The 18,546-nt window shown below is 40.0% G+C and overlaps 1 protein-coding gene across 3 annotated transcripts in view; it reads right to left on the reverse strand.

Annotated features, from left to right (window-relative positions):
- Positions 1-4,705: 4,705 nt before the first annotated feature.
- Positions 4,706-18,546, reverse strand: part of ADGRV1 (adhesion G protein-coupled receptor V1) — a 260,638-nt gene continuing 246,797 nt past the window's right edge. For all 3 annotated transcript variants that reach the window (XM_040655976.2, XM_015280551.4, XM_040655978.2), the window contains 3 exons: positions 14,237-14,428; positions 12,421-12,598; positions 4,706-5,172 (listed from right to left, as the gene is read on the reverse strand). In XM_040655976.2, coding sequence (XP_040511910.1) covers positions 5,054-5,172; positions 12,421-12,598; positions 14,237-14,428 — 489 coding nt within the window. In that variant the 3' untranslated portion in view covers positions 4,706-5,053. The remainder of the gene's footprint in view (positions 5,173-12,420; positions 12,599-14,236; positions 14,429-18,546) is intronic.

Genomic DNA, 18,546 nt, shown 5'->3' on the forward strand with positions numbered 1-18,546 from the left:
TGGTGTAGAAATCTGCCCGGTCTTTGTGATATGGGAAAATCCTTGTATGTGCTTCCCCACTGTGCAGAGCCAGATACACGTGGGTCTGAGCCACAGTGCTGTGGTTGGTCTCTCTCACACTCGTGTGCACCACTGTGGGCTGGAAATAAAGAGAGGTTTCAGACATCTTCACACATCCCTGCTGGCAAGTACTGGTGTATCCCGTGCCTTAAGCTCAGCACTCATCCCAGTGAGGAAATAGGGAAATCATGCGCTTAGCCTCAGCTCAGGAATTGCCAAGTAGGAGGCCAGACATTTCCAGGGAAAACCAGTTCATAATCTGGATCATAATGTTTTAGCTTTCAGATGGAAACTGGATTTGTTTATATTCATTACATTCCTGTATTCCTTAATTATTTTCTGTCTCTGTGTGCATGCTGATTTATACCTGTGCTTCACGTGTATCCCTCAAAAGCTGGGGTAGACAGATGCTGCTCTTTGCTCTGTGTGAAGAGCAGAGCTGTGCTGGAGGTGCCAGATGTGGGAGGTTAGGGTGTCTCTGGATAAAATCACTGTGTGTTCAGACCTGCTGAGCTGCAGCACAGGAGTGCTACACTAGGAGACTAACTGCTGAGCTGGGGAAAATCCTGACAGCTTCAGTAAAAACATTTCTCTGCACTTTTGACAACAGCCTTTGATGTAAGACATTCCTGGGGCCTTCTCCAAGCTATATGTTTTAGCCAGGGAGTGGAGTGAGGGCAGCTAAATCTATACAAGAAAGGATGGACTCTTTAGCAGGGTCTGTTGCGACAGGACAGGGGGAAGGAAGAAGTTTTTTATGATGAGGGTGGTGAGGCACTGGCACAGGTTGTCCACTGAGGTGGTGAATCCTCCATCCCTGGAGACACTCAAGGTCAGGCTGGACGGAGCTCTGGTCACCTGCTTGAGCTGTAGGTGTCCCTGTTTGATGCAGGGGAGTTGGACCAAGTGGCCTTTAAGGGTCCCTTCCAACTCAAATAATTCTATAATTCTATACATTCAAGCTTAGTGCTGATAATCTCTGGAATATCTCTCCCTTTCCTGCATCTCCGGGGAAATCCTGGCAGTCTGCAGTATCAGGCACCAGCAAAATAATCCTCTGGGAAGAGCAAAGCCAACTCCTGTGCATTTACCTTCATCTTGACACCAAACAGAGTGGCAGCACCAAAGACATGCCCCATCAGTCTTTGTGTGTACAGGGAATAAAATGTTTAAAAGTAGCAGGAAAAAATGAATTACTAATAATTTTCTCAAAACCTTGTGTATTTGTGAAGGTGCTATCAGGAACACAGCTTTGACTTTTAGTTAAAAAACAAGCACACAAGAACATTCTTACTTTTTAGGCCAGTTTATACAACTGAGTCAGCTCAGTTTCAGTGCAACATTAGCTCCAAGTATTTCATTCATTAACACTTGAGTACCATACTGCAATTATTTCTATCTACCTAATTCATACAAGGTAATGTTGAACAATGAAACAGGATACAGAAATGCTTCTTGGAACTCTTAAAATTAACAGAATAGCATATTGAATTGAGCAGATTCATGCAAACTCACATGTGGCAGTTTCACCACACTACTACCCGTGTAAAGAACTCAGAGGGAAAGTCTGCTGCCAGCAAACTGGGGACACATGCTAATTTCTTACTGGTTTGCACTGGTGCTGGGGAAGCAGAATGTGTAATAGTTGCCCAGTGTCCACAGTACAGCATTAAGGAAGTGTATCCAAAGGCAGGGTATGCCTGAAGTTAAGCACTTTTCTAGTAAAACCTCTAAATGGTCAGTCAATATAACACAATTTTATGTTGAACACAGGCACCCTTTGTTGCTGGGAAGCTGCCAATACAATTCAATCTTTTGCATTGTGATGTTCTTTACAAGATGATGGATATTGGCAAACTGAGCACTTGTAGAAGCAGCACATGGATATGATAGGGTACTCCTATAGGTTCTAAGGAAAAAGAAAAATCTCTGATCTCTGCCCATATTATTGTCATGAGTTGACTTATTTTGTGTATCCAAGAGGGGAAGTGAAACCAGAATTGCCCACATCAGCTTTTATAAAAACAACTCCCCAGGGATGTGCGTTGAGCTCAGTAATTTTTACCACTTACACACTTGAATTTTATTCAGATGTCTTTTAAGGAAGTGAGTTTCCTTGTGTTGGCACATAAGTGACAATAAACTCCTGAAACACATCCGCTCACTCATCTGCCCTCCATACTCCGTGCCAACGCACACAGGTAGCTTTAGGTACAGCTAATTAGAAAAGGGATCTTCTACATGCAGTGAGCTATGAAATGTTGCTACTAAATACTAGCTTTTTCCGCCCCTCAAAATGGCTTCTTGCAGAGGAACAGCAGCTCCTTCCCTATGGAAAAAAAAAACAAAAAAAGACATTGAGTGTCCTTGTGTATTTTTGTAAGGGAATGAAGCAAAGGGTGTAATGAATTAGTAACTGTGGTCATTCTTCAATGGAAAACCATCTAGCTGTGAGTTCATTCATCTTACAAAAACAAAGAAATCTCTGTACTCTCTATCACATTTTGGATAACGCCTGAAATCAGAGCATTGCAGGAAGCAGTCAGCCCTGCTGGTGTAAGCCAAGCTGTCCATAAAGGTGCTGCTGCCCAGGCGTGGCCATCAGCACACCTGAGTCGCAGTGCACATGGCGTGGCTGAGACCTGTGCTATTGAAACACCAAATTTTCTACAGACAGCATAACATCTATACAAAAAGAGTGTCTAGAGCTGTACTTCATGTTTATCTTGAAGTCTTAAGCCATGTGAGCACCACCTAGAGATGGAAAATTCAGCAAGTGCTGGCAGCGGACACAATCCCACTGATCTACTCTGAAAATGCTGATGCATTTACAGTAAATCCCTTACCAGGCCAGTTGTGCAACAAGCTGAAGTGACACAAAGTATTAACATTTATGGTGGTGAGTCAAAATCAAACAAACATCCTTCTTTTATAAGCTTTCTCACAGCATGTAGTAGCACGTACTGCAAGTAATGAAGCATCTGTTACAGCCCCAGCTCTCGCAACTGAGCAAGTGTTGCAATCGTTCTGAAGGGCCAAGCTTCTGTTAAGGATTAGTGGATGGATGAGAACCTATCAGCTATGGCCAATGCTCATCTCAGTTGGTTCAGGAAGAATGGAGTTTAAAAAAAGCCTTAAAGAGCCAGGTTCCCCATGCAGAAATTAAAATTATATAGTACAGTATCACACCGTATTGCAAACTGTCCCAAGACAGTTTTAACTCCAGACTGAGCACCTTATTTCAGTGATACTTGCAGTACATTCCAGTGTTCATTGTGCTGCTATAGGAAATGATCTGGTTCCATATAAAAATGACTTACGAAATGTCCTTAGATGACTCACTCTTCACCAGGTCAGCCATTGTGATTCAGATGCTCTGCACCCAGTGTTTGAGGTTCCCCTTCTCACACCACTGTGCCCCATCCCATGCTGCAGTCAGGGTCATTCACACACTTCAGGTCAGCTTACTGGCTGCAGAGATTTGGCTCTGTTTACTCTGCAGCATGTTGAGCATAAACAGTCAATAAACCTACTGGGAGTCAGAAATTTAAGGCTCGATGCAGCATGGCATGTGCGCATTAAATACAGGCATAGTCTAACTCCTCAGACATTCAAACGTGCACTTAAAAAGGACTTATGTAAGGGCTTTGTTGACTAGAAAGTTACCCGTGTCCTTCCATTTTAAAGATTATCTCTGTTTCTAGATATGAATGTATGCTATGCAGTCTGAGCAGTCACCACACAGCAGTGGCAGTGAAAACTGTGTACTTGTTTTTGTTTGCCTCACATACATAAGCACGAGCAGTAAAATTTGTGCACTGCTGTACTAGAAATCATAGAAGAGTTTCCATGAGAAAAGTTTTCATTTAAAAGGACAGGCTGCTGCTCAGAGCTTGCCCAACAGACAGCCTTCAGGCTCGATCCTGCTGTAGGTATGCAAAGCTTGCTTCACAGTTACTGTATTTCCCTACGTGCTCAGAAACGTTCAGGGAAAAATTCCCTTGGTGTCTTGCTTTTGTGTGTTTTTGTTCCAGAGTATCTGAGCAGACCCAGGAAGTTAACAATTCCCGCAGGACCAGCCTGCCTCCCCCCAGGCCCTGAAATACTTCCTCTGTATGTTTTTTTTCTAGGGGAGGAACTTTTCTTGCTAGTTTATGACCTCAAACTACTAATCTAACTCTGTGAGTAATGTAAGAGTTGAGGCCTTCCATCAGAGCAGGGCTACACGTAGTGTAGCTACACAGTAGATACAGGACTACCCAGTGAAAGTGACAGAAAATTCAACTCTCTGGAACTCTTCCCTTACTTCTACCTGTGAGAAGATGAGTACTCAACACTAAGAAAACAGCAAGCTAATGCAGTCAGCAGCGTGCACATACCCTGTAATGGCCTTTTAGTCATTTCACTATTAGTTCTTCACCTCCCCTTCCCTGTTTGCTATAGGTCACCACATATTTTATCAGGACAGAATGTGGGTCAAGCCTGTCTTTATTTGCAAAGATAACAGATTTGGGTGCTCCAAAGCCAACCAGAACAGTACGGTGTAGGAAACTGAGAACTCTTCAGTTAAAACACCTTCCTGTCCGAAGGGGTTTCTGTGTAACCTTCCAGCTCCACAAGCAGTCAGGAGAAATAACAGGCTTGGTTGTATCAAATGATGGACTCTATTGCTTTTATTAATCAGTGTTACACGTACAGGTTAGTTTAAAAAAGCTACAGTTCTTGAAATATGTGATCTCACTACACGATACAGATCTAGGCCAAATGACACTGTATCTACTGATGCTCACTGTAAAAAACCTACAGTTTATTTTCTGAAATACAAAAACTCAAACAAACATCCTTTGTTAAGCGCCCAGTACAGCTCACAGCATTTTACTACAGAGTTTCATACAGTGTTTTCGTGCAAAGGGAAGTACAAATAAAGAAGTTAGTAGGCTGGAACTGAAATCTTTAAAAAAAGGAAACAAAGGAAAATGAGCAAGCAGAGGAATTAGAGATGGGTGTCTGCTATGGGGATTCTTCTAAGCTCAACAATCTGAGAGTTCGCCATGCTGCCCCCATCCTGGCTGCCATGGCAAGATTCGTTGTCACTGACGCTGAGACCGGCACCTAAAACAGAAAAGACAGAAAACTCTTAAGAATCAGAGAGGATGGAGTCCCGAGACAGAAACGGTGACATTGTGCCCTTCTACAGGGCTGCTCTGCTTCATTCTGATTGTTGAAGTTCTTTGAAACTCTACAACAGCAATGACAAGCTGTCTAGTATTGGTCAACAATTCTGAATACTCAGATTATAACATTATCTGAGGTAATTTTGTACCACTCAGATACCCTTCTCATAATTCCACTGTCAGTCACTTTAATTCCCCTAGTAAATGAAATGGCACAACAGCTATTCAGCAGTTGCCTTGAAATCAAAATAGCATAAATCAAGGTCTGTTTTAGGCTGGGTTCATGGACTGGCTGTTAGAGCCTGGTATTTCCAAGGATAGTTTCATGACGAATCGACTTTTAATGATATAATTTCCCTGTTAAATTATAATTCCAGCTGTTTTAATAGGATTGTAATTTCAACATGAGAAAATATGCTGAATAAATATTTTTTAAACCCACAGTTGGCACAAGCTGGTGTATGGTGTTTTCCTTCTGCTGTGCAAGAATACTAGCCTTTGGACAATGGAAACTTCCACAGCATGTCTGGCAGAGACCTCCGGAGGCCACCTTCTCCATCTTTTTGTCACAGGAGTTCTGCTAGCTTGCTGCTTCCTTGTTTTTTCTCTCACTCTTGTAGCGTGAAATACAGATACCTGCACTACTTTTTATGAAATGAGCATTTTTACAGACTACTTCACAGAATATCTCTTGGAACTATAAATTCCATTGCATTTCCAGTTCCTTCTGTCTTTGTGCTGTAGAGCGAATCCTAAAAAATACTTGGGTTGTGTTAGTGTTCAGATCATCTGGGCTTTCCATTTTGGGCCATATAGCTCAGAGCTGCGCATCAGTGCAATCAGGCATGGTGATTTCCAGACAGACTGACGGTCTTCCAGTAATGCCACTTACAAATAACTAGGGAAGTTATTCATTTCAGGCAGAAGTAGATCTACAACTACACTCAGTTAAAGGGAGTTGCAGAGGAATGACACTTGGCAGAACAAGCCCTGAGCAGGGTATGCTGGGGAAGCAATGATTTCCATTTTCATACTAAAACACAACTTTAGAGATGTCTGTGTTGTACAAAGATTTTCTTATTTCTGCCTCAGCTGACGTTCCAGGGTTTCCACCTCATTTTGTTCTGGTGTTTGGGCCTTGTGGAGAAAGCGCATTCAATCACATCTGTCAGAGGAGACTCAAGGTTGGGTTTGTATGACCCAAGCTCTTTAAAGATCAGCAACTACTGTCAGACCACTATGGCAGTAAAGACATGTGGATGGATTGATATCTTAATAAAGACGAGAAGATTAGGGCCTGAATCATTACAAATCTTGTTAATAAGTGTACTGACGATAATTAAACCACACTTACTCATTTAAATTTACATGCATATTTAACCTTTTCATCAAATTACAGTCCTAATGACTAAAAGCTGTTTCAAAGTCCTGGGAAAAACAACAATTGCATGAGCAAATTATTTGTTTTTTTTCTTATCTTCTCTAAAACTGTTTGCTTTAGAACGGAAACACGAGTGTAATAGAGAAGATAAATCTGACTGCTGTATTTGCCATTTGGTGACAGAAGGACAAGGTGATAACTGTGACACAAATACTTCAAGTGAAGAAACAAAAATTCTTATTTTGCATTGTTAACATTGGAACTCACATAAAATTATTTACTTTGGCTAAAAAAGACACATTTCAAAAATGGAAAAAGACATGACTGAAAACATTTAAAGTTGTATTACAAAATTTTCTTTTTATACGTCCAAGAACATTCATGCTGATGATTTTAAGGGAACACTGAACTGAACAGGGTTAGAAACACATTTGTCTTACTGGTAGTTACACTGCAATTATTCAGTATGAGGTTTCCAGAAGAATCTTGTGCTTGGTCACTATAAAAAGATCAGACACAAGACTAATCTGCCATTATACCACACTTATTCTGAAATTTCATGTGTGCGTGCTTTGTGGGAAGTTAAGGAGGGATTTTTTTGTCGTTAAGAACATTCTTATCAGGGATTTTGTAAACCTGAGACTGGAGCAGACTACTCGGGGTTTACAACAGTCCTGTTCAGCTGCTGATACAAAGACGAACTATTTAAGAGCTGATCCTTTTTAGGAATGAGAGTTGAGGTGTAACCAGGATACCAGCTCACCAAACAACTGACTGGCAGGGAAGGGTACAACTGTTTACATGATGGAGTTTCAGAGAGTTCATAGGTTCAGCCTGTCCTCAGATTAGAGGAGAATTTAAACATAATCCCGTCCAAAAACGCATGCACTCCCTTAGAGATGCTGGAACTGGGTAGTGGCAGTACTACTTTTCCCCGGTTTGAAACAACTGCTTTCACAAAATAAATAAACAAACAAACAAATAGATAAATTTTTAAAAAGGCCGAGAAAGAGGCCTTCCTTTTTGTATCACAGGACTAGCTAGAAATTGAGAAGCAACAGAGCCTTGCAAAATCAGCAAGATCCCTCCAGTGACATCTGCTGGTTGAAAAACCATCAGCGCACGCCTACGTGCACTGAACTACAGTTGTTATCATTTACTTTCACTGAAGCATTTTAAGTGAGATGTGGTTTGTTTTGTAGTGACTGTAGTCGTTACATCTTGGGGGACGTTTCTGTCTCATAAGCACTTCTATATTGTTTCTATCTGTCTATATGACACCAAAGTTTAAAAATGTGCTGATTTTGGAACCCCAGTTCCAAAACTGAAAAATATGAGTTGATTTGTAGCACATTTCATTGTCATAACTGCATTTCTGTGTACTTTTTTTTTTTTCTTCAAATTCATATAGCAGATTTTTCCAAGTATTCTCTAAGTTGAATATTTATTTAATATTTACCATTTTACCACCTCTATTTAGAGCAAAATACACTGCCATTGCTGATGGGGCAAAATCCCATGCTGATACTCTCTGATGCATATTTGGAAAGTGCCATGTGCTAGGCTGCTGTTCCCAGCACTGACCCAGAAATACCTCTGAAAACAACTTGCTACACACGTGGGTCATCAGACAGGACAGGAGGGGCTTAGAGCCTCTATGAGAGGTTTTGCCAAGTTTTGAAATAGAATGGTTTGGTTTAATACTGTGCATCATGGAAGGGGCGGGGGGGAAAGAGTATTTGTGGTGGAAACATGGATGGAAGCTAAGAGACCAGTAAAGCTGTGATGCATTTATGGTATTTATGCATTAGAGCAAAGCTGATGGACAGACTGCTGTTTGGAGATTCCATCTATTTTTATTCAGTTGGCTCAGTTTTTATCTCCCAGACCTAACCAACACAGAATTCCCCAGAGCATCATGTTATAGTGGGCTTTAGCCTAGATGACTGCAACATACAACTCTCTGACAATCAGAGTCTTATTAAAACGTCTGTTGATAGAGACAAAAGAAGTAAGAGGCAAAAAAAGACTGAGTTCAAAATTATAACATTTTAAAAGTTAATTAGTGCAATTAGCAATAACAAATTAATAAGTAATTATGGCCTTAGTGACAGAACAAGTCCATCTTTTGGACTATTTGCACCACATAAAAAATTCTGTGTCTGTATGATGCAAGTTTTGTGTAACATTAGCATAAAAGCTGGATACAAAACTGCACAGTGTTGTGTGCCTAATTAGCTAGAGACACAGCTGTCTGCCTTCCTCTGATCCAGTCCATATTCCAGGTTAATCTGTAATGTGGTCCAGCATTAATGATTATGGAACCAAGGGCTAAGTGCATAGTTCTGCCACACGTCTCTTTAGCAATCAGGTAAAGTGTGCCAGTGCATCTATTTGCGCAGCTGCACTGCAAACTGCACATTACTAAACCACTGCAAGGCAAAGAAGAAAGTTGTGCAGTGGAGGTTTCTGTGATGGTTTTTAAGCTGTACCATTTCAGCCATCTTTTATTAATACGACACAGTGTAGCCAATTGCAGTGCAAGAGTGAAGCAGGACGACATGAATGAGATTTTAGCTTTGCTGACAGCAAAACAGACCTATGATTGCACCCTCTTTCTCACTGATCCTGGCTGCCAGAGTAAACGTCAGGTCTGCAGGCACTGAGCATACATTAAAGTAACCTTCAGACAGCTCCAAACTACATAAGCAGAAAGGACAGATGAAACGCAGAGAGGCATAAAGGCATTTCTGCATATTCCTCTGCTAATCAAAGCTGATCCTCACCCAGCCTTCAGAGTAGGAGCTAATATTTTAGCACAGCTAAGGCTGAGTTTGGTTGCAGATTGACAGTTTTAGGGAAGGACAGATAATGAAGGTCTCTATTTCTGCTTATTAGAGGTAAAATTCAAGGAACAGCAGAGCAGGCATTTCTCTTCTACCTCTATCCCCAGGAGCCACACTTCTCAGTTCAGGAATGATAAAAACAGCTGATATGCTGCAAAAAGCACCTTTCCTCCACTCTCCCAGGAGCTTTTCTTTTCCCAGACAAGGAATTCTCAGCTGAAATAAAGCGTGGACTACAAAGGTGGAGGAGAACTACTTATGGGCATCTTTGCTGCTGATATGTTTGAGTCTATTTGGTGCTGGGCTGTTGCGTTGAGCTGGGACTGGTGTAAGCGAGCAGCAGACTGACAGCATGGAGTGGCTGGATGAGAGGAAGAGGGTGGGGCGAGGAAGGAGAGGAGAACTCTCTGACCTGATCATCTGCGGTTTCATGTGAGAACAACTAGTGATACAAGGGAGGAAGAAGAAATGTGTAGGCAGAGGGGGCTGGGGACCGGCTCCCATCAGTGGCTGCTAGCTTAAACTTATCATAAAATTTCCCTCAGCTCGGTAGATATAGTAACAGCTGAAGCCTGTCTTGAAACGCAGAGAAGAAATCTCACTTTATATCACCTCTTGTTCCTTTTCATTGCCTCAATGTTGTCCCTCATGCCATCAGAGCATGTTGATTCATTAGCCATGCACTGGATTGGAGAGAAGGCTTGGCTGGTAGTAACAAAACAGCAATGATTTCCATTTTTAGAGAAACTCACATGTCTTGGTTTAAAGCACATGTTGAGCTGCAGCTTGTATCTAAGGCAGTTGCTGATAAACATTTACTTTGGTGGTTAAAGCAAGTCTAACCTCAGTGCCTCCTCTTCAGTTTAGTTCGTTCAAGTGCATGTGGGGCTGAAACTAGATGGGATGTTTTTTCTTAGAAATAGGGGAGTTGTACCCCTGTAACACTGTTTGGGCATGAGAACAGGCACTGAGGCAAAAGGTACAGGTTCTACTTGAACAAGTAATGTAAACAAAAGTTTTTTCTCAGATTGTGCCCTGAGGTCCCAACTTCAAATCTTACAAGCTTCAAAAGGCTCACAAGAACAAATGATAATATTAATGTAAATACTAGAGAAAACAATAGTAAAAGTCAGGAAAAAAAATGAATAGCTGGTTCAAAAGTTACTTCTTTTCACAGGACAGTAAATAAGTAAGGATGGAACTTGAAGATTTATACAAAAAAATCAACCAATGCTGTTGCTGCCTAGATTGCTATTCGTGATTTAATGTTCAGTTTTCCACAGTGGTTGGTTACAGATTGACAATTTTAGGGAAGGACATATAATGAAGTTCTCCATTTCTGCTTGTTAGAGGTAAAATTCAGGCATTTACCCCAGTGAATAGGCCAGCTGATGTCAACTGATCTCCTCAAGCAGTGAACACCATATGCAACAGTGGGGATGTTAAATTTAAATGGTTTCCTATGGCATTAATATCCTATGAATAATCTAGTTTCCTTCAAAATATTCTGAAAGGAGTAAAAAAAATGAAAGTTAGACATTTCAAAAAGGTTTTGCAGTTCTAAGCTTATGCATCCACATTTGAAAGCCTTGCCCAAAATCTTTAAGTGCACAACAAAGAATTTGTAGTCTGCATAGTTTCCAGGAAAATCAAAAGGTAAAATCTGTGACAATCTTTATTTAAAAAAATCATTACATAGCACTAGTAAGTTTTAAATCATCCAGTTATCTTCATAATCAGAAGTGTTTTCTGCAGTGGTAGCTGAATTAAGAGATCAAGTGTTATAAATAAGCTGAACTGTCCCTTCATTAGCATTCCCAGTATTCCACCCACTTCAAACATTCTCACTGGGGTCACTGAGGGGAATTATTGGTAAAGTGTCAGAGAACTTAACCTGATAATTCAGCCAGTTGTCTTCTACAGGACTCCTGGAGACCCACAAGTTTGGTGAGGCCCTCAGGAACATAACAGGAGGTTGCTTGAGTGATCCTGAGGACAACTTCAACAAGCTAGCTCACATATTTCACCCATGTCTACAGGGGGTGGGCTTGGGTTAACATCTGCTAGATTTTACCACGTGGGCCTCCTTTGCCTTTCTGGTCTTCTTATCAGAAGTTCTCATGTTTACTTATCTCTGAATCAGGTTTTGCTTCATTTCTTCCACTGAAGGCCATGCCTGGCTGCCTATTTATGTCATCATTTGAACGAACTAAGGTTTCATGGGTGAAGTGGGTGAGACAATAGAAAAGCAATACTACAGTGAGAGTAAAGGTAGGAATTTTAAAGACTATGAGAACATTCACAAGACTTTGACTACAAATGATTTGTTTCACAGGTGTGGTTTGAGCGTAGACATGTAGAGTGCCCTCCCCAAAGCTTTGTTATCCAACAACGTGGTGAGCTCATCAGTTGGCTGTTGTGTTTAGGCAGAAATCTATCTAGCTTATTTTCTCGAGTGTACACAAGTTTCAGACCCAAATGTATTTCTGACATTGTGAAATAGAAATTTTTCCTTATGCTTACATGTTATTTATGAATTTATGCTTTTTCTTACAAATGTATATATGTAAAATAAAGACAGGCAATACGTATACTCTATATACATCAACTCAAAAAAGAAAGGAACAGGAAACAAGATGGCCAATGTCTAAATGCAGCAAGTTAGCTTTTTATGAACTTGTGAAAAAATGTCAGAGACTTCAACCTGCTGCTACATTCTGCATTTCTGTGAATTATCATTACTTAAAACCTATTTTTTGCAGAGTCCTTCTCTGTTATTTTAGATAGTCCACAAAATATTTTTAACTCATAAAATAAGAGACCAAGCCAAAACAATTCCAGCTCGTATTTTCAATGGTAATCAGATTAAATTAACAGTAATTGGATCTCATAAAATGGTAACACCATTAGAGTGAAGAACAATGTAACAGTCTGAGGAACAAGAAGAGGAATCACTCACCAGTCTTTAATGCAAATATTAGGTCATCAAACTCCTGTGATTCCTCATCAGCAACCAGGGAGCTGTTACTAAATCCTCCAGAAGGGTGGAAAACATTGCCATTTTGCGGACTCTGCTTAAAGGCAGAACTAGCTTGACTAGCAGGCTGCAAAGATGCTCTCTCCCAGTCTGCTGGCACCTGTAAAGTTTAAAAAGAAACTGAAATGCAGTAATCATAAAATCTACACTGTAAAAATAATTTACATGACTGCTATCTTGGGATAACAGACTGGAATCTATAACCAGAGCTGAATTCAAGATCAGATTTAAAGCCAGCTATTCAGTCACTTCTGCATTGAACTAAGTAGCTTAATTTAAATGCACACATACATACATAAATGTATGTACTCAAAACAAGTCATTTACCTTGTGCTTACTACAACCTGCCTTACATGTCTCAAAATGTTAAAAACATATTGCTATTGCTGAATATTGGCCCCTGGTATGGAGAACTTTTAAGTAAAAGCACTGAACAGTTCCAGCCAAAATATGCTCAGTGCCTCTCCTCTCACAACTGCTTCTTCCTTCACTGCAGCCTGCCTCTTCCTTCTACAGCCACAAATCAGCACTACTTTGCATTTGATGATTTGCTGTTGTCAACTTATTGCTTTCCAGGATCTACCAATACCATCTTTTAATGTCATTTATCAGTCTTCGAAGGTGTTGGTGTGCAGCCCTACAGCTTTGATATCAACTTTGCTATATTTCATCCGCCACTTCATTTTAAAGTGAAGCCACACACACACACACACACACACACACACACAGAGTCACAGAGTCACAATTTCAGTTCATTACAAAAAGGTGCTGCTTTTTAATTTTAAAATTTTTAAAATTTTTTAATTTTTTAAAATCTATCTCCTCCATAACTGTGGTGCGAAGCCAAAGCTCTAAGCTCTAAATTCATATGTTTTATGACAATTAAAATACATTTTCTTGGCATATTGCTCACTCATTGTCTGAGAGACAAGAATATAAAAGATTGCTACATGCAGCTGAGAAGCTATGCTGTCCACTATTCTGGAGAGTCAAACACCACCGTAAGAGACATTCTGAGAAGCCCAATCAACTTAGCAGTCTGCCAAGAGGCAGCTGAGGACCTTTAGCACTCTGACCGGTCTACAGTTGAGCAGGCAGAGAAATGGACAAAACAGACACCAGTTGAGCAGCTTGGTTTGCACAAAAAGTATTACTAGAGCTGACATGATTCTTTGAAGTATTTCAATTCCATTAAATCAGCTGGAAATTTTTCATCTTCATCAACACTCAGCAAACATACGTAGCAGCAGCAGTCATGTTGGTTTACTACAGATGTTAAGAAATAGATACAAGCAGCACTCCAGTTCCAGAAATGAAGAGACTGAAAATCATTTCCCTCAAAATTAACAGAGCATGACTTCAAAACTTAGAACTCATCTAAAGACCCACAGCTAGTAGAAAGAATAATCCTGATATTTTCATTCCTTGTGTCCTACTTCAGACAGCACTTTAACCAACCTGTGTAGCAAATTAAACACACAAGTAGAAAGAGAAATTCTCCAGATGGGATGATGCCAGCGAATTGTATGTTCCAAGAATATCCTCATGGCCAAGGATAATATTTTTTTACAGTAAAAGGAAACTTTTCTCCCATACACACCCAGGAAAAAAAAAAAAAGAAAAAAAGAAAAAAAAAGAAGAGGAACTATGATAATCATCATCTCATTCACTTCACTTCAGCACTACCACTTTTAATACATTTTTAACACACAATGCAATGGCTATACAGCACTGTTACCTCTTCCATAGCGCTGATGAGGTTCTGAGTAGACTTGCTGATCTCTCCACCTGCAGCTGGCAAACCACTGCCGTGAGTGAAGAAAGCAGATCCTGGAGTACTATGTCCGTTCATGTCTACAGTGTAACTTGCTTTCACAGGGCAACAAAGTTGATTGTGAAGGATGAAATAGACAACGAAGACATAAAGACCCTGGAACATAGGGAGAGAAAAAGAACATCCATATGTGAAAAGAAGGAAGCTTAGATCAGATTTTGAGCAGTTACAGCAAGGTCCAATATGCTGCAACAGATGCCTTCCAGTACACCGGCTGCCCATGTCTTGCAGGGCTGCAGCTAGTTTCTCTGCATAATAAGATGTCACTGGCAATCAGAGACCTGGACTAAAATGTAAGTTCACATCCAGAGGCCTCTGGTTAAATGCTATCCTTCCCACAAAAACAAACAAACAAGCAAAAAACAAACCCAACCCAAAAGAGTCATTGAAAATGATTATTTGTTTGAACCCACTTAGTTCCCAGCAAATCCAAGTTCACAACAACGAAAACAGTTTTACAGTTGTCATAACAGTGAAAATGTGGTTACAGGTTGCCTTTGCAATAGGCTTTGGCTGTTGGTCCCTAGCTACAATTTTTGTTTTATTACTGACCTTGCTAATTCTTACATTCTTGCCCCAGCTTCAATCTGCATTTCTGCTGTTACAGACACCAAGTGTATAAATTATATTCTCTATGGTACCCACTAATCTAACACTGTCTTTCATTTGTGATTACTATAAAGGCTGTACTGTGTGTCTCTACAGTTCTTTAAAAATTGCTAATTTTGACCTTTAGGCTTAGCCAAGAAGAGTATTATAACCACGTCTTCTGTTTGCAGAGAAATCCAGTGATTGAATTTCTGAATATCCAGTCTGACTTTCTCCTTCTCTAATTATTAAATTGCACTGATAGTGAGTGAAAATTATCCATTCAAATTAAGGAATCACCCAAATCAATACTTAATATAGAAGGAGTTAACCAGAAGTGTGTATAAAGAAGACCTCAGGAATCTTCTTGATAACTGCAGGTCAGTTATGTTTGCATTGCTTTTTATATTTCATCCTGTCCTCTAGATCTTAATAACCAATTGTACTAAACAGAACAATTTACTGGAAAGGAGCCCATTGGCATGACAGTAATAGCTGAGATTATAAATAGTAAGGAGTTTTATCTAATTATTTTTGGGAACTTTCAGTAGAAAGAACTTCAAATGTATGTTGAGAGAGTGTGTTTGTTGCCATTCCTATAAAGCAGGCAACATAAACAATGCTTCATCCACAAATTCATAATTTCCAATGCCAACACTACATAACAAAACAGTGTATAACAACAGTTTAGTCCGAAGCTAATAGAAGCAAATGGAATTTGGTGGGATTTCAGTCTCAGCTAGTGAAACTCTGGAAATGCCTTCATACAGCTGCTATAAATCCAGACAACTACACAGTTCTGTGCAATTTTTTTTTCTTTCAAAACAGAAAACAGAAAAACAAAAGTGCTAAAAACAAAAACAATTATTGAAGAAAAAAAAAACCAACAGGTATTCACTTTTCCAGATAGGTTTCTGGTTTTTTTTGTTTTTTGTTTTTTTTTTTTTTTTGTCATGAAGATTCAAGCACTTCACTGGGAGGCTTACAAAGAAATTTTCTTAGTGATTCATGTAAATACATTCCAAAAAACTGATGCAAACACATACTGCGCTTAAGAGACACTAAAAAGGGACTGAAATGTCCTTTCCTTCTCTAAACAAATCCAAGGACTCTCATGTAGGTCAAACATAATGGGACCAGCAAGTGAATTTCTTCTAATTTAAGTTTAATGGATGTGTAGAGGATAAGGGTTCTAAGAAGAATGGATAGCAGTGGTGACACTCAGCTCCGGAATTCAGAACAGTTTCTGGCACTCCTGTCTCTAAGGACATAGCCACAAAAATCACACATACATTTTAAGTGGTTATGTATTTTTTCAAAGAAACCAATTGCAAGCTCTGCACAGCTGTCTCCCAGAACCAGAGGGACACCAGGTTCCTTTGAGAAAGGCTGATGCTATGTTGTGTTCCTGTGCAGGCCTGAGTGTAGACACATTCTACCAAAGCAAACAAACACAGAACAGAGCACCACAATTACCTCTTTAACTTCAGTTCCCTGATTTAAATCTCAGTGCATTTCAGGCAATGCTATTTCTGAGGAACAGTTGCTATACCAGCACCACAAGAAGCATTTTGACAGCTAAAACACCCTTGCCTGGTCTCGCTGCTGCCAGGACTCAGGCCTTCTCCTGGCAGCAAGAGCCAGCAGTGCCTGGATGCACTGTCTCACAGCTGGCACCCCTCCTTTCACTCCAGCTGCAGCCCTCCTTTCATTAATCTAGATTTAGAGATAGGCTAATGAGATGTGATCCATAGAGTTCAAGCTGTTTTATTAGCCTTCTCTTGTTTCATAGTAATGCATTCCTAAAACAGGGGAGTGGGCATCAATCATACAGTAATTTGTCAGTTACCATGATACACATTTTCCAGTTAAGATACAGACACAACCTTGTCAGGCCAAACTCAGTAGCAAGCTGCAAGGAAAACTAATAGGGACTAAGGACCCTATGATCTTGTGAGGTCTCCCCTTGCTAGTATTGTAGGCTGGGAAGGAATTTTGGCATGTAGTGTTCAGGGAACTCCCACATGTTAATGTGGAGCAGTGATGAGGCTACTCTGTGTCCTTCCACAGTGATCAAATTTGGGGGTTGTTTGACTGGTCTAAGGACAGGAGAATTCACAGACTGAGGTAGGTAACAGAAGCAAAAATTTGTGAATTTCACTTCTCTACCCAGCAGATTATTACAGCACTGCCTGACAAGCAGAAGCTTATGAAACCATTCTAAGAAAACCAACACTCCTAAGTAGGTTACATGTATCACATAGGATCTGCACTGTTGGGTGGACCATTACTTGCTTAGGTGGAAAAAGGATGGATCCTTCTTCAACCCATTTTCCTATACAGTTCTACAGAGTTAAGAATCTAGGATTTGTAGAGATGAAGTTCTGCATGCCATTGTGATTCTGAAGTATTTAAGGAGCTTACGATCCTATTCTCACTATTCTATGTCACTACCAGAAACCACTGGAAATGAATGTTGGCAAATGAAAATCAGACAAATGGTTCTGACAAACAATACTGAGTACCAACAGTCATAAACACAAAGATGTTATGCATCAAGCCATACTGATCAGTCCTTATTTCAGCACCAGCAGCTAACAGACTGTTTACTTTGCAAGAGCACAGGAAGTATGCAGACAACCTGAACGTCAGTGCAACCACAACTCTTATAATACGTCTCAATGGTTTTCTAAAAAAGCACTCATTTGAGAAATGAATTGTCCTTCATTACATTTTTTATGTTCTTTGTTCTTTTTCACTTCATTCTTTAATACTGTAGAAATAGTCTTAAAGCATTATGAAAATAAGGCTCTTGACACTGTAATATATGTTTCATTGTGTCTACCATGAATGGCCTTGGCCAAGTTGCCACCAACTTGCTTTTTCAGAGATATATGAACAGTGTCTTTACTAGTTGGACCAAGTATGAAAGACAAAGAATAATAAAGAATAGTCAAATTCTCTTCACAAACCCACCAGACCTACAGGATGGTCAGAGAAGAAAGCTGAATACTCGAAAGGTACCAAAAATAAAGATTTGCCTGTACATGGACTATAGATATTAGGAGCACAGATAATTACACCTTTGGTAATAATGTAAACACTAATTTTGTGTTCTTAAGATTTCATCCCATGGCTTCCATTAAAAAAAAAAAAAAAAAAAGAAGAAGAAGAAAGAAAAGAAAAGAAAAAGAAAAAAGAAACAGAAAAAGTACTTGTCTACTACCTCTACTTTCTGCTATTGCATGCAAATTCAGAATCATTGTGCAGATGTGTGCAGGGAGGTCAGAAGAAACTGGTCTCAGGGTGACATGACTGGTGATTACTACCCTGAGATTCTGGGAGAATGCTGAAAAATTAAGAGAAAGAAAGTAGGATTCTGGAGGCTACAACTGTAATGCTACATAACTTTTGTATGCTGGACCCCCAGGGCTGCTTAGAAAACGTTTAATCCCATGCAAATAATGGCTATGTTATGACAGTGGTATTAATACTGTTGCTCAAGTCACAGCAAAAGATAGAGGGAGAAGTGTTACTAATGTGTTTCCCCTGGAGAAAGGTTAGAACTACTTCAGGTAGACAATTAGGCTGCTGTAACGATGGAAATGCAGCCAGGAAACTTGCAA

This window comes from Gallus gallus, chromosome Z (genome assembly GCF_016699485.2).
Source record: "Gallus gallus isolate bGalGal1 chromosome Z, bGalGal1.mat.broiler.GRCg7b, whole genome shotgun sequence".
In the NCBI taxonomy this organism is placed as follows: domain Eukaryota; kingdom Metazoa; phylum Chordata; class Aves; order Galliformes; family Phasianidae; genus Gallus; species Gallus gallus.